This window comes from Pyrus communis, chromosome 10 (genome assembly GCF_041283825.1).
Source record: "Pyrus communis isolate YQ-2024b chromosome 10, ASM4128382v1, whole genome shotgun sequence".
Classification (NCBI taxonomy): domain Eukaryota; kingdom Viridiplantae; phylum Streptophyta; class Magnoliopsida; order Rosales; family Rosaceae; genus Pyrus; species Pyrus communis.
This window is the reverse complement of record NC_142574.1, coordinates 928,822-942,649: the sequence shown is the minus strand read 5'-3', so window position 1 is coordinate 942,649 and position 13,828 is coordinate 928,822. Positions and strand designations below refer to the sequence as shown.

General features: G+C 36.1%; 1 protein-coding gene across 1 annotated transcript; it reads left to right on the top strand.

The window, feature by feature from the left end:
• The first annotated feature begins 10,229 nt into the window (after window positions 1-10,229).
• On the top strand, window positions 10,230-12,780 carry LOC137727533 (bidirectional sugar transporter SWEET1-like). The gene is made up of 6 exons (XM_068466384.2): window positions 10,230-10,581; window positions 10,706-10,742; window positions 11,058-11,153; window positions 11,593-11,872; window positions 11,977-12,096; window positions 12,431-12,780. The coding sequence occupies exons 1-6, from the start codon at window positions 10,533-10,535 to the stop codon at window positions 12,638-12,640; spliced, it is 792 nt and encodes a 263-aa protein (XP_068322485.2). The 5' UTR covers window positions 10,230-10,532; the 3' UTR covers window positions 12,641-12,780.
• Window positions 12,781-13,828: the final 1,048 nt, after the last annotated feature.

Here is a 13,828-nt window from a genome sequence, read left to right as displayed (position 1 = left end):
ATCGCACGATATACAATGAAGATCATGATCGATCTCCAGGAAAAAGATCCCAGGATCCTTTTCCATATATAATGATAGAAGTTGAAATTTCTTAAAAAGAGAAAATTAAGTAGAGCAGATGTCTGACCATAAAAAGTAGCTAGAGCGGATATGCCCTGTACACACATGTTGAAAGGTTCCGAGTTCTGAGTACTTCTCAACCCGATTATACGAAAGGGGATGTACATGAGCGCGAGGTTCAGATTATCTTATCCATTACCTGCCGTTTAGACCGAAAGCTAACGTACGTACAACCATGACAAACTAACTGCAATTTGATGGTGCTAGTTGAAGAAACAACATAATATATATTGAAGAAAGAGGTTCCATCATAAAATTAAGAGAATTTTAACGAAAAACTTATGGTACTGTTCACTTTAACGAAAATCCACATTTTTACACTAAAAAGTCAATCCTAATACTATTCACTTTACCCTTTATTTTGTCATTATCATTAAAACTTAAAAAGTTTTCAAACTCTTTTCATTAGTTTTCTTTAAAATTAATTGATAATATGAGAAGTAGTCCAATCTCATATAAGCCTATGCAAGGTTATCTTCCTTCCATCAATGTGTGACTCATTCTCAATACATCCCCTCGCATGTGGCAAATTTTTCAAGCCTAACACGTGGACAACACAACGGGATGACATGGAGCGCCTGTGGTCGTTGGGCTTCACACGTGGGACAACCTACTCTGATATCATGAAGAAAATTGATGTTCTATCACAAAACCAATTAGCACTATAGGGAGTAGCCCAACTTCTTATAAGCTCATGCAAGATCTCTCATCCTATCAATGTGAGACTCATTCTCAACATATATGACATAATTTTGCCAAAAAATAGAAAAAGAAAGAAAGAAAAACACTAATGTATTTGACGACCATGTTTAAAACTTTCATGCAGTATTTACCTATCTCGTAGGGCACTACGTCCATAACGGCTATATATATCCAAATGAAGGATCAGATAAAGATTCACCTTATTAATGACGACTAGTTGCGTCCATAACTTTGATTGCCTACGCGATGTTTATACAAATAAAAAAAATGGTATTGCATTGGCCATGAAGGTTGTTTCATTCATTCCTCTATCCTGCAGCAGGTAGGATGTCGACGATACACTGAGCTACACCTTAAAAACCAGTGATGCAAAGAGTCCTTCCCCTCTAGGGCAATGTAGCCTTCAACATCTTCAATACCATAAACTCAATTGTACTCTATGATTTGGACCTTGTCCGAGTCTCTCATCAATACTGAAATATATATGGTACTACGTGATGACTAGGGCATCTTTTGTTCTTTTAATAGCATTATAATTCGTTGCATCTATATCAATATTTTTTTCCTAACTTATTATTCACTGAACTGTATGCGTTCATTTGTAGCAAAGGATAGGCAGAATATTTTGACCTTTGGTGAATCTGCATGGTAATTTTCAAATTCCAACATTTTAAATAAAATATTCGTGAATTTGTATATATATTTTGTAAACTTGATATCAAGTTTCAACAGTCTTTTTTCGGGTGAATGAGAGTAACTTGATATGTTGGTTGCTAATAGAATCCATCAAATCTTTAAATTAATTATACATGTGCATATATATCCACCTGCTGAAACCAATTGAAAGTAGCCTTACGGTAATGATATTTCCAAACTGAACAATCACATCACTTGCATTGGATTTTCCAACCGAAAACGAAAGTATCTCAGTTGAGGTTATATGTTCTTTAATTCAAAGATTACAACTTCGATTGATGGCAACGCTATCTATACGGACATGCACCAAAATTCAGTTTATGAGATTTGAACTTGAAATCCCTCTTCTGATAAAGTAAAAATGAATATCACCTAGTGAAATAATCCGGCCGCCGACATTTGGTTGCTCAAGATCCCAAAGTAGGTACGTATAGTTTGTGTTAAAACAAATGTTTGTGAGAATTTTCTGATATAATTCTTCTCCTTGTGGGAAGCAAATATAGTAGGAGTTGGAGAACTATCGATATGGTCGCGGTGTCATCTTCTAGGTCGGGGTCATCTTCTTGAGTCTTCATGTGGATCGAGGTCATCCTATGGGTTTGGCTCATCTTTTGGGTTGTCATCTAGGTCGAACTTTTCACCGGTGGGCAGGAATACCTGAGCATTGCTTTTAATCCTTCCGTGCCAAATGATCTGATGGTCACGCCTATATGGATTATCCTCCATTTGGGAGACTTAAAACTAACGTGTGGGTGGTGCGTGGACCCAAAATTCCAAGAGGGGGGGTTGCTGGGATCGTGATCAGGGATTCGGATGGGTGCTATCTTGTGGTAGCGTCAAGAATATTTGCAGATGTCTTCTCACCAGCTCATGTTGTGGCGTTGGCTATCCGTGCTAGGCTTGAGCTGGCGGTTGAAAGGGTTTTCTAAAATGTTATTTTTGAGAGTGGTTCGCTTCAAACCATTTCAGCATTGAAAGAGCCGTCTATGGATTTGTCTCACTTGGGGGCCAATTGTAGAAGATGATAAAACGTTGCTGCATCCGATCGCTGAAGTCTTTGCTACCCACATCCGCAGCCAAGCCAACAACATAGCTCATGGGCTTGCTCGTTTTGCCCTCCACGGGGTACATGTACTTGGCTCGATGAACCTCCTATTGTTATTTGGGATCTCCTTGAGGATGAGCGTTCCAATCCTTGTACTAGCGATCCTTTTGGCCTTTAATGAAATACAATGCCGTCTTTTGATCCAAAAGGGTCGAGGTCTTGGAGAACTGTCAATAGACATTTTACACTCACTTTTTCATTTGACCAAATCGAAGGATGAAACGTGTGAATTGATCATTTTATCCGTTTCGTGATTGGGTAATGTTAGGGAGTTCAAATTTCTAAGCTCAATTTTGTAAACCAAATGATGTGGATGTTGATGATTGGATTATTACTTAAGTGTTGGTTAACATACTTATTTTTTATTGATGACATCTTATTTTATATGCAGATTTATTAGTTTAAAATTTTGATATCCCTAACATTATCCTTTATGAGTACCTAAGTATCATTCATTTTAGGGGTGGAAAAAATTCCCGAAAATCCCGAACCGAACCGAAAAAATCCCGATTCCAAACCAAAAATTTCCCAAACCGAAATTCCCGAAATTTTCGGGATGCTATCCCGAACCAATCCCAAAATTTCGGTATGGGATTCGGGATTGGCTTCTCGATATTTCGGGAATCCCATACCAAACCGAAAATATATAATATTAATTATTATATATATATATATATATATATATTTATACATATATATATTATTCTTTTATAATTGATGCTAGTAGTTTCTAATTCATGCTCAGCAACCTAGAATGCCCTACACCTTGCATATTTTTCATGTTCTGTTTGATATTCATGTGGATTTTATTATTGCTGCTGCCATGGCTGATGATTTCAGAAGGCTTGATTCTTTTGTCTCTCAACAGATTGCAAAAAGAGTTTAATTAATTTGAATTTTGACCATGATAAAAAGAGTCAAGCATGCCAGTGTTCAATTAAATGGTAGTGTGAATGAAATGAAATTCCTAGTTCATGAATGTGTTCTTGAATTATATATTTGAAGAACAATTTATAATTTCATATTTCAATTTGGGATTCCCGATTTGTCCCAAAATCCCGAAAATATTTCGGGATTCCCGAAAATTTGGTTTGGGATTGGTCTTCAAATTCCCGTCCCGAAAAATTTCGGTTTGGGATTCGGGATACTAGTTTCGGTATGGTATCCCATACCGAACCCTAATTCATTTCGTGTGAGTTGGGCACTTTATCATGTGGCATTAAATAATCAATAAATGGAGATGTGGAAAACTGTTCGGGGAGAGTTGGCTATCCCACTCTCCCCACTTTTTGCCGGCAGCTTCTCTTTGACAGGGAGGGAACTACTAATAAACACAACACTAGGATTTAAATTACCAAAAAGACCTTGCAGTTAAAATAAAGAAATTATCAACTTTCCCAGTAGTTGTAACTTGCTTGTCTTGATCTCGAAAAACTATAGAAAGATTGTTGTAGTTAGTTCATTCACTTATTTCACATTACCCAATTCAAAATTTCGAAATTTTTAGTCTGTTTGGATTCGGAAATATCGGAAGTTTCAACAACATCAGAACTTTTTGGAAATTAACAGTTTCATCTTTTTGTTCGAGAAATATATCATTCTTTTTCCTCGCGTCAATCTTTAGATAACAAAATGACGCCTCTACAGCTCAGCATCCACATAAATACTTTCATCTTCTTCATCTCAAATTTAGTTTGGGTAAATTACACTATCATACCTCAGGTTTAGGCTTTATTTCAATTCCTTACAACATCTTTAATACATTTCACTTTCATACCTTAAGTACTATTTTATTTCAAAATAATACCTTCGTTACATTTTCCCTCCATTGATCTGTTAAATGCTGACGTGACTGCCACATATATGCCACATGACTGCAAAATGTCTGCCACGTGGCAAATAAAATTTTTTTAAAAAAAAACCTGAATTTTTTCAAAAAAAGAAAAAAAAAAATTGAAACCAGTGCCTTCCCCCGCCCCACCCCCCAGCGACCCTAACCCAGAACCCAAAAACCTGCAAGAAGAAGAAGAAGAAGAAGAAGAAGAAGAAGAAGAAGAAGAAGAGGGAGAAATAGAATTTAAAAAAAAAAAAAAAAAAAAAAAAAAAAAAACCCCAGTTTGTCCCACCCAAGCCACCCCTTTCTCCCACCCCCCATCACCCTTCCCAAAAATCCCCCATCACCCACAAAAATTCCACTCAAGATTACGTGGATCTACCACAAAACTAGTCCAAAAATCATCTCAAACTCAAAGTATTTTCAAAACCCACCCATACTGAAAATCACGAGATCCTGACCTGAGGGGGGCTGGGAAGGGAGAAGGTCGTGCGGCGCTGTGGGGGGGGAGGGGGGGACGAACTGGGTTTGGGGTTTTTTTTTTCTTCTTCTTCTTCCTCCCTCTTCTTCTTCTTCTTGCTACTGCTGCATGTTTTTTGGGTTTTGGTTTAGGGATAGGGATGTGGGTCGCTGTGGGGGGGGGGGGGGGGGGGAGGGGTAGAAGGTTTCATTTTTTTTTGGGTAAATTACACTTTCATATCTCAGGTTTGGGGTCTATTTCAATTCCTTACAACATCTTCAAAACATTTCAATTTCATACCTTAAGTACTATTTTATTTCAAAATAATACCTCCGTTACATTTTCCATTCATTGATTCGTTAAGTGCTGACGTGGCTACCAACGTGGCACACCACGTGGCAAAAATAATAATTGCCCGGGTCAGGATCTGGGTTCTGGGCGAAGTCAAACACAGGGAGTTAGGTCGCCGGGGAGGAAGTAGGGTGAGGTCTTTGGCGGGGAGGGGGAATGAGGGTGAGGTCGCGAGGGGGGAAGCAGGGTGAGGTAGCGGGGAGGGAGACGTCGAGGTTGGTCGCGCTGTGGGGGGTGCGGGTGGAAGGAGGGTCGAGGTTCTAGCTTAGGTGGGTCGCCGGAAGGAAGGGGGAAGACGAGCTGGGCGGGTGTAGGTGGGGAGAAAGGGTTATGGGTTTGTGGGGGTGGTTGCGGGGAGATGGGATGGGGTCTATTTAATTTTTTTTTTTTTTTTTTTTTTGAGAACATTCAGATTTTTTTTTTAAAAAAATTAAAAACATATTTTTATTTGCCACGTGGAAGACATTTGGCAGCCACATGGCATATATGTGGCAACCACGTCAGCATTTAACAGATCAATGGATGGAAAATGTAACGGAGGTATTATTTTGAAATAAAATAGTACTTAAGGTATGAAAGTGAAATGTTTTAAAGATGTTGTAAGGAATTGAAATAGACACCAAACCTGAGGCATGAAAGTGTAATTTACCCCCCCCCCCTTTTTTTTTCTTTTTGTGAGAAAATTCAGGTTTAAAAAAAAAAATTAAAAAATTATTTTATTTGCCAAGTGGCAGACATTTGGCAGCCACGTGGCATATATGTGGCAGCCACGTCATCATTTAACAGATGAATGGATGGAAAATGTAACAGAGGTATTATTTTGAAATAAAATAGTACTTAAGGTATGAAAGTGAAATGTTTTGAAGATATTGTAAGGAATCGAAATAGACCCAAACCTGATGTATGAAAGTGTAATTTACCCATTTAGTTTATGCAGAATTGTATAAAATCACTTTCAACTTCTTCATCTCAAATTTAATTTATACAGGCAGAGTTGTATAAAATTAAAAAGAAAAACTTAGTAATTTAGCAGCGAGAAGTTAGAAAACCTTGGTGGGCAAATAGATGGAAGAAAGTTGGGGTTTTACTTCCTTTCACGAATATGAGATTCATTCTCAACACATTCTCTTGCGTGTGACAGATTTTCAAGTCTAACACGTGAACAATACTTACATGTACTTAAAACAATGATCATTTTGACGGTTAGATTGATGTTGATTGCATCAAGTACATATGTTCACATAAAGTATTGTATCTAGTTCCAATCTAATTTCTTATCGTGTTGGATATCTTCTATTGAGGAGAACGTTCTTATCAGCTATTATATTTGAAGCAAAGACGTCTGCACATAAACTAATTTCTACGTTGAGCAACTGGAGAAGACAAAATGGGGTTGTATATGACATGTTCATATCTTACAAGTATACGTACACTCTAGCATTTACTAGCTTATTGGAGAAAAGGGTTGAGAAGGCAATTAATCTTTGGTTTTTAATTAGTACAGCATTTTGTATGTTGTGGATTAGGTCTTAATTGAGATCATGCTCATATCTCACTATCATTTATCAGAAAGTATATGAAGTTGCCAATTAGTCAGTCGGTGAAGCTGTCTTAGAAAACCACGAGTCGACAAAAAACTGTTTCGTCTGAAAGAAAATTGCTGATAAGCTCATATTTATATATATTTTACATCAAATTCACTTGTCTTTTCTTAGTTAGTTTCTTATATTTTTGAGCTATTTACTTTGTTTTTTGTGTTTTGTAGGATTTGTCAAGCAAAGAAAAGAAAAATAGCACAAGTGAGATTTTAAGTAACAAATTCGTCAAAATTGCCTGTGCAGATCAGCTGACTTTGGAAGCAAGTTGCGAATAGTGCAGAATGAATTAGAGAATGAGCTTTATATGCTTGGAAAGCTACAGATGTCTATTTTCTGGAGTATTTTGCGGATTGTTAATATCATTTTTCTAGAAGAAGTTATGGTTGTTTTAACACTGAAAGATTCCCAAGAGGCTGAGCAGTTTGTAACTAACAAGAAAGCATTGAAGGCAATAAATCTAGCAGCCGAAACTGATGCAGTCAAATATCAGAGGAAATGGAATTAAAAATGGAAAATTAAGTGGGAGTAATTGGCATAAAGGCTACCCAAGGAGTTACAATTGTTTTACCTTTTCCTCTCACTTATTGTCATCACTAAATGGCTATTAGTGGGTGAGTTAAGGAGAAGAAAATGATGCAGCAAGAATTGGTTTAAAAGTAGCGTTGGGGAAGGAAGGAAAGAGGAGGCCTCAGTCGATTTCTTTCGGTTCTATTTTCTCAAACTCATGTTTATCTTTTGTTTTAACTTAAGGATTGTGAAACTAAATTTTTAGTAGTTAGGGGCTGTTTTGAAGCCCCGAATATGATTGCAAGTTTGTTATGACATTTCGTTGAATTACTTTTATGAATGGATGAAAATTGGTTCACTACTTGTCTTATTAATGAATTCTTTATGTGTTTTCTACAGATGCATACTTAGTAAGCATAGTTAGGATTCTAATGCTATGAATATGTGTGTGCCTGCCCTTGTCGAATGAGGACCTACATATGTTCTAGAATAGTACTTGTTAATTGCGATTAACATGTGAATCAATTTCTAGGATAAGTAAGACAACGCTAGTACTTACAATGCCTTGTGATGACTCTAACTCTTTTCGTTCTTAATGATTTCTACTTGTTAAATCTATGAACATGTCATTCTAGATTGCATGCTAGGGACTAAGTTAAGTTGAAAACGTCATTCTCTTAACATACTACATAAGAAAGAGTAATAGGTTGAGTTCTAACATTGAGCCAACTTGAGCATCTTCATCTTAAAATAAAAGGAATTTGAATGAAATATAACATGTTTGCATGATTATTTGGTGGTGGATAACACTTCCCCTAACTCGTTTTCTTAACTTGTGAACTACAATCTATTTTTATTATTTAAAATCTGTCTCTGTCCTATTTTTGTTCGATTTAATTTAAATATCAAATCAACTCCAAAAATTTCAAAAATTTGTGTGAGTGTAGCTCTATGTGTCTAGTGTCTTCCAAAATTTCGTAGACTTTAGATAAGTGTAAGTCGATCTAATAATTATTTTTTGGTGACTGGTCAGTAGGGACAGCAACCCAGTTTTTGTGACATTTTAAGTAGTTAGATAAAACAATCTTTTGCGGGAAAGACCCTTATTTTCATATGCTACAATTGACAAATCTTAGTGTTAATAAGGAAAATCAATAGGACATTTGTGTGCTACTTTGTGGTGTGCTTTTAATCTTATCAAAATTTTGGTGTGGTTTTAATCTTATCAAATTTCTGCAGGAAAGATCCTTATTTTCATATGTAGAAGAGTGAAAAAAGGGTAAAAAAAAGGGGATAAACGGGTTTAAAAAATGGATAAATGGATAAACGATTGCGGTTAAATGAGTATGCGGTTATGGGTATGGGTATAACCATTTAACCCAACGGGTAAACAGTTATCCGGGTATGAGTATAAACGGTTATGGGTAAATAACGGCGGTTACCTGCCCGCCATAACCGTTGCCTGTCTCTACCTAGACCTGCTTAGGCTCCAATCTAAACCTGCCTAAGCTCCTGCCTAGCCCACCTAGATCCACCTAGGTCGCGACTCTATCTTACTTAGACATAGATTAGATAATTTGCATTTTGCATTTTATTTTTTCTTAAATTGTAAGATACTTGTTGCATACTTTGATGAACACTCATTGTATGTTCGATCCCAGGTTTTCAATATGTTATAATATTTTATAATCTATAAGTAATTTTATTTTGTAATTTATATATCTCAATACAATTATGTCTTTTGAAGTATAAATGGTTTATTTACTTGTTATATAATTAAAGTTACTTTTTGGTTGATTAAGTACAATTAATGTTGTTCAAATTTGTCTTTGACGATAATCAAACTTAAGACCTCTCATTTATAAGTGAAGAAGAATAACACTAAATCGTAACTAGTGTTCCTTAGGATAAAAGAAAAGTTACTTTTTGGTTGATTTACTACATAGTGTAAAAAATCAATTGAATGAAAAAAGAAAAATCAAGCATCAAGATTGAGTTTATAAGCTGGCAGAATTTCGATAAAACAAAAGAGGTTGTGAACACTAATTTTAATTAGCTACAAGAAGATCAATATCTTTAGGATTCTGTTACAAGCTTGCAAATGAATATCACATAGTTATTCAGGCCATCTTTGATGACAGTTTTATTGTTGAGATATAACCATAAGAAAAGTAGATGGAAGAAAGGATGAAACCAAAAACTATTAAAGTACCAAGTGACTTGTATTTAAATATATTTATTCAAGCATTCGAAGTTTGTGCTTGAATCTCTTCTCCGTATGATTTTATGTAAATTATCTTATCGTTTTGTAAAAAGAAAAAAACTATTCCATTTAATCTTATTCAATTCTCATTCTAATGCACAAAATTAAAAACTAAATAGTTATCAAAACAACACAACGTTCAAGACTCGTTTGAAAATGTTATTAAAATGATTGAAAGTGTTTTTGGTGAAATTAATCTTCGATTTCAAAAACACTTAAAGTGCTTCTTGTAAGAAGCACATGTCGAGTTAACAGAGGTTCTCATGAAAAACTAACAAATGTATAAAAGTGTTCCACAATTTTTCACTTTTAAGTATGACATTAAGATGAAAAAAACTCGATGTATAAAAGTTTGAAAACCGCGATATTTCAACGTAGCAAAATGAAAATTTACTCAAGAAGAAAAATATTTGGTATTTCGAATCATTTCGTGTAGAAGCAGCAAAACCCTACAAAGTACGGTTATCAATTGTGAGGGACAGTTTTCACAAGTTACAGCTTTCACCGTTTAACCGTTGGTACGTGCACTGATATCAGATTATCAGATTTCTGATGCACAGTATAAGTAGAGACAGACATTCCATACCCAAATCAGAATACATCTCTTCATTTTTACTGCAAGAGAAACCACTAGGTTACCGTTTACTATTCTGTTTCTGTATATTTTTCCTTTAAAACCCCAACCGCTTCTTGCACTCCTCTCAAAAACCCCATTTCCCACTTTGTGAAGAAACATCTTGCTCTTTCCTCCATCATCCTCTCTCTCTCTCTCTCTCTCTCTCTCTCTCTCTCTGTCTGTGGCCCTTTTTCCTTTTCAGTGTAGTTTCTGGTTCTCTGGGGATTGTCCTCAACTGGGTTCTCTACGTTTCTTTCTTTTGTTTCAAGATTCAGTTGAAATGGATAAAAAAACAATGCATGTTTTCAAGGTTTTGTTCGGAGTCTTGGGTGAGTTTCTGAAATTTTCCTCTCTGGTTTTCGGATTATTTTCTCAATTGAATTCTTTCTTACCAATTTCCTTTGAGATTTGAGCGTTTGCGTTTGTTAATGCTCTGTTTCTTCGTTTTTACAGGAAATGGCACCGCTCTCTTCCTCTTCTTGGCACCCACGTAAGCCCTCTCTCTCTCTCTCACATTCTTTCATTCGGGTTCTAAAGGTGATGCCTTTTTGCCTAAATTTTCATTTGTTCAATGGGTTATGATATTTTGATTCTATGTACATTCTGCATTGTTCAAAAAGCAACAATCTCTCTCTCTCTCTCTCTCGCTTTTTGTGGCTAAAGATCATGTATTTTGTGTCATAAATTGGATTTTGTTAAATGGGTTTATGTATATCTGTCGGATAATAATGAAGGTTGAATCTTTACTGGGTTTCTTTAATTTTCTGTGAAATTTACAGAGTAATTTTGGTTTAAAAATGTGTAGAATTACATTTAAGAGGATCATAAGGAAGAAATGCACAGAGCAGTTCTCAGGCATTCCCTACGTGATGACTATGCTCAACTGCCTCCTCTCCGCTTGGTATGCTGCTTTGCTTCTCACTCCTTCAACTGCTCTCTCTCTCTCTCTCTTTCTCTCTCTCTCTCTCTCTCTCTCTCTCTCTCTCTCTCTGTTAGATATCTTGCTGCCTTAATCGCAATGGTTTTTATAACTAAAAATTGGATTATATAGCACTTTTACCTCTGTTTCTGCTATTACTGTTTTACTTAATCAGATTCACAATGCATTTCATCACTAAAATTGGCAATTTTGGTTGAAAAATGGTTTGGATTTGTGTGTAAAATATATGATTCTTGATATTTGGGTCGGAGGAAACTGTACTATTATCGTCTGTGTATTACATGTTATACCATGTTTTGTGTGTGACATAACAGTTTGTGCAATTAATTAATTATGTGTAATTAATTAATAACTTGGATTAATTTAATTAATGTATTATGTATGATTTGCATTATGTTAGGTATGGGCTGCCATTTGTGTCCGCAAACAACATTCTGGTGTCAACAATCAATGGGACTGGTGCAGCCATTGAACTGATATATGTGTTAGTCTTCATCATTTTTGCCCCCAAAAGGGAGAAGGCCAAAATTCTTGGTCTCTTCACTGCTGTGCTTGCTCTGTTCTCTGCTGTGGCATTGGTCTCTCTTTTTGCCCTCCACGACAAGACCCGGAAGCTCTTCTGTGGCCTCGCTGCTACCGTCTTCTCGATCATCATGTACAGCTCTCCTTTCTCGATTATGGTAAGTTTACTTGTATTCACTCATAACATTCATTCAATTTTCATGGTTTAGTTAAGTACGTGGAATTGTTTGGGATTAATTGTGTTAATTTGTGTGTAATGCAGAGCACAGTGGTGAGAACTAAGAGTGTTGAGTTTATGCCATTTTTCTTGTCACTTTTCTCCTTCTTGTGTGGAACTTCATGGTTTATCTATGGCCTGCTTGGCCATGATCCATTTGTTGCTGTAAGTATCTACCTCTATGAATTTATGTTTGTCTTTTAACTATATATATGAACTTTTCTATTTAAATTTTCTGGGTATTTTTTCTCACTAACCCCTTAATTGACTAAAACACAATTAAGATGTGATTCAATTCAAATTCAAAACTAAAACTTGTTAACCCGAGAATAATTTAGATGTAACAAGACGTGCATATCTTTATGATTATCTCCCTTCTCGCATTATCTATCACCCGATAAAAGAGATATAGACATACAATATGATATTCATCCAGTTGAACCTAAGATTTTGAGTCCATAGACCTTTCGTCTTATGAATGATCTGATGTGTGGTGCAGATTCCAAATGGGTTTGGGAGTGGCCTAGGGGCACTGCAGCTGATCCTGTACTTCATCTACCGTGACAACAAGGGCAAGGGCAGTGGCACCAAGAAGCCCAATGGTGCTACAACTACTGCTGACGAATCAATGGATACGGGCCTTGCAAAACCTGACCAACAATCAAAGCAGTCAGTTGCCATTAATGGCGCCCAAGATGGGCATGTCTAAGAACCCGTCTGCTTCCTACAATGCGTTATTGCCACGTGGCAATGGCATCACCAAACTTCCATTTTCCAATTCTTGTTGGTCTAGTGTTGTACTTGTAGTAGCTTAAATTTCCAGCTAATGATGTTTTAATGAATCAATGCGTCTTAGCTGATTTCTATATCGTTCAAAGGTTTAATGCGTCTTTTCTCATGTCAAATATGCGGAGGCCGGGATCTTACAGGTCCCAATCCTATGGATACCAAATAAAATTACTTAGCCTCTCCATTAAGACAAACTCTTGTGTACGGGTGCCCTATATGTCGCAGCCACAGTTATGGATCTCTTAGACCTCGCAAACTCATCGGGCCAAGCTATGCATTTTACATTATTCATTTTATACAAATAGGAGGACTTTTACACCAACAGTACAATTGTCGTGACATTTTATATCAATAATTTCACAACATGTATAAATTTTTTTTCATGTAACATTATATCATTAACATAAAATGCCTCAAAAAATATACGTGTCATTTTAGTTGCTCTTGTATATAAGAAAGAGGAGATCATGCTAATACTGTACAAAATGAAGAGATTCTCATACATGACCGTTCTGTCCGAATGCCGGTGAATTAGTTGATTTCCTTCACACAGATGAACTCCAACTCGGACCTAGATTGTCTACCCTTCCCATCACATACCCTCTTATATTATGTGGTCACGGTTAAATCACGTCAACATTTTATATTGATTTTTTTATAAAAATAATAAGATAAAAAACAATGAAAATATAAAATATTAACGTGATTTAACTATGACTACAGAAATAAAAAATTATGAGAAGGGTACGAGACGAACATGACAGACAATCTAGGTCCCTCCAACTCAAACACGTATAAATATCGTACGTACATAAAGAACTGAGTCCACGTTATGGGCGCCTGACCATGCATGCACTGTCCAAACTCCAAAGTGTGCATGTGAACAGTGATCCTAATAAGACAAACAGATCAAATTCCATCGGCTGTCCTTTTATTTTTATTTTTTCTCAACGGTTAGAGTTCCTTCAGACTTCTTACATCTTAACTTATGTGGCGAGGATGAAGAAAGTTGGTACCATCGTGAAATCAATTAATAATGTAGAAAATAATATTTACTTTTTATGAGTTTTTGTAAGGTTTTTATTTTCACCGTTGAGACTTTTTTACT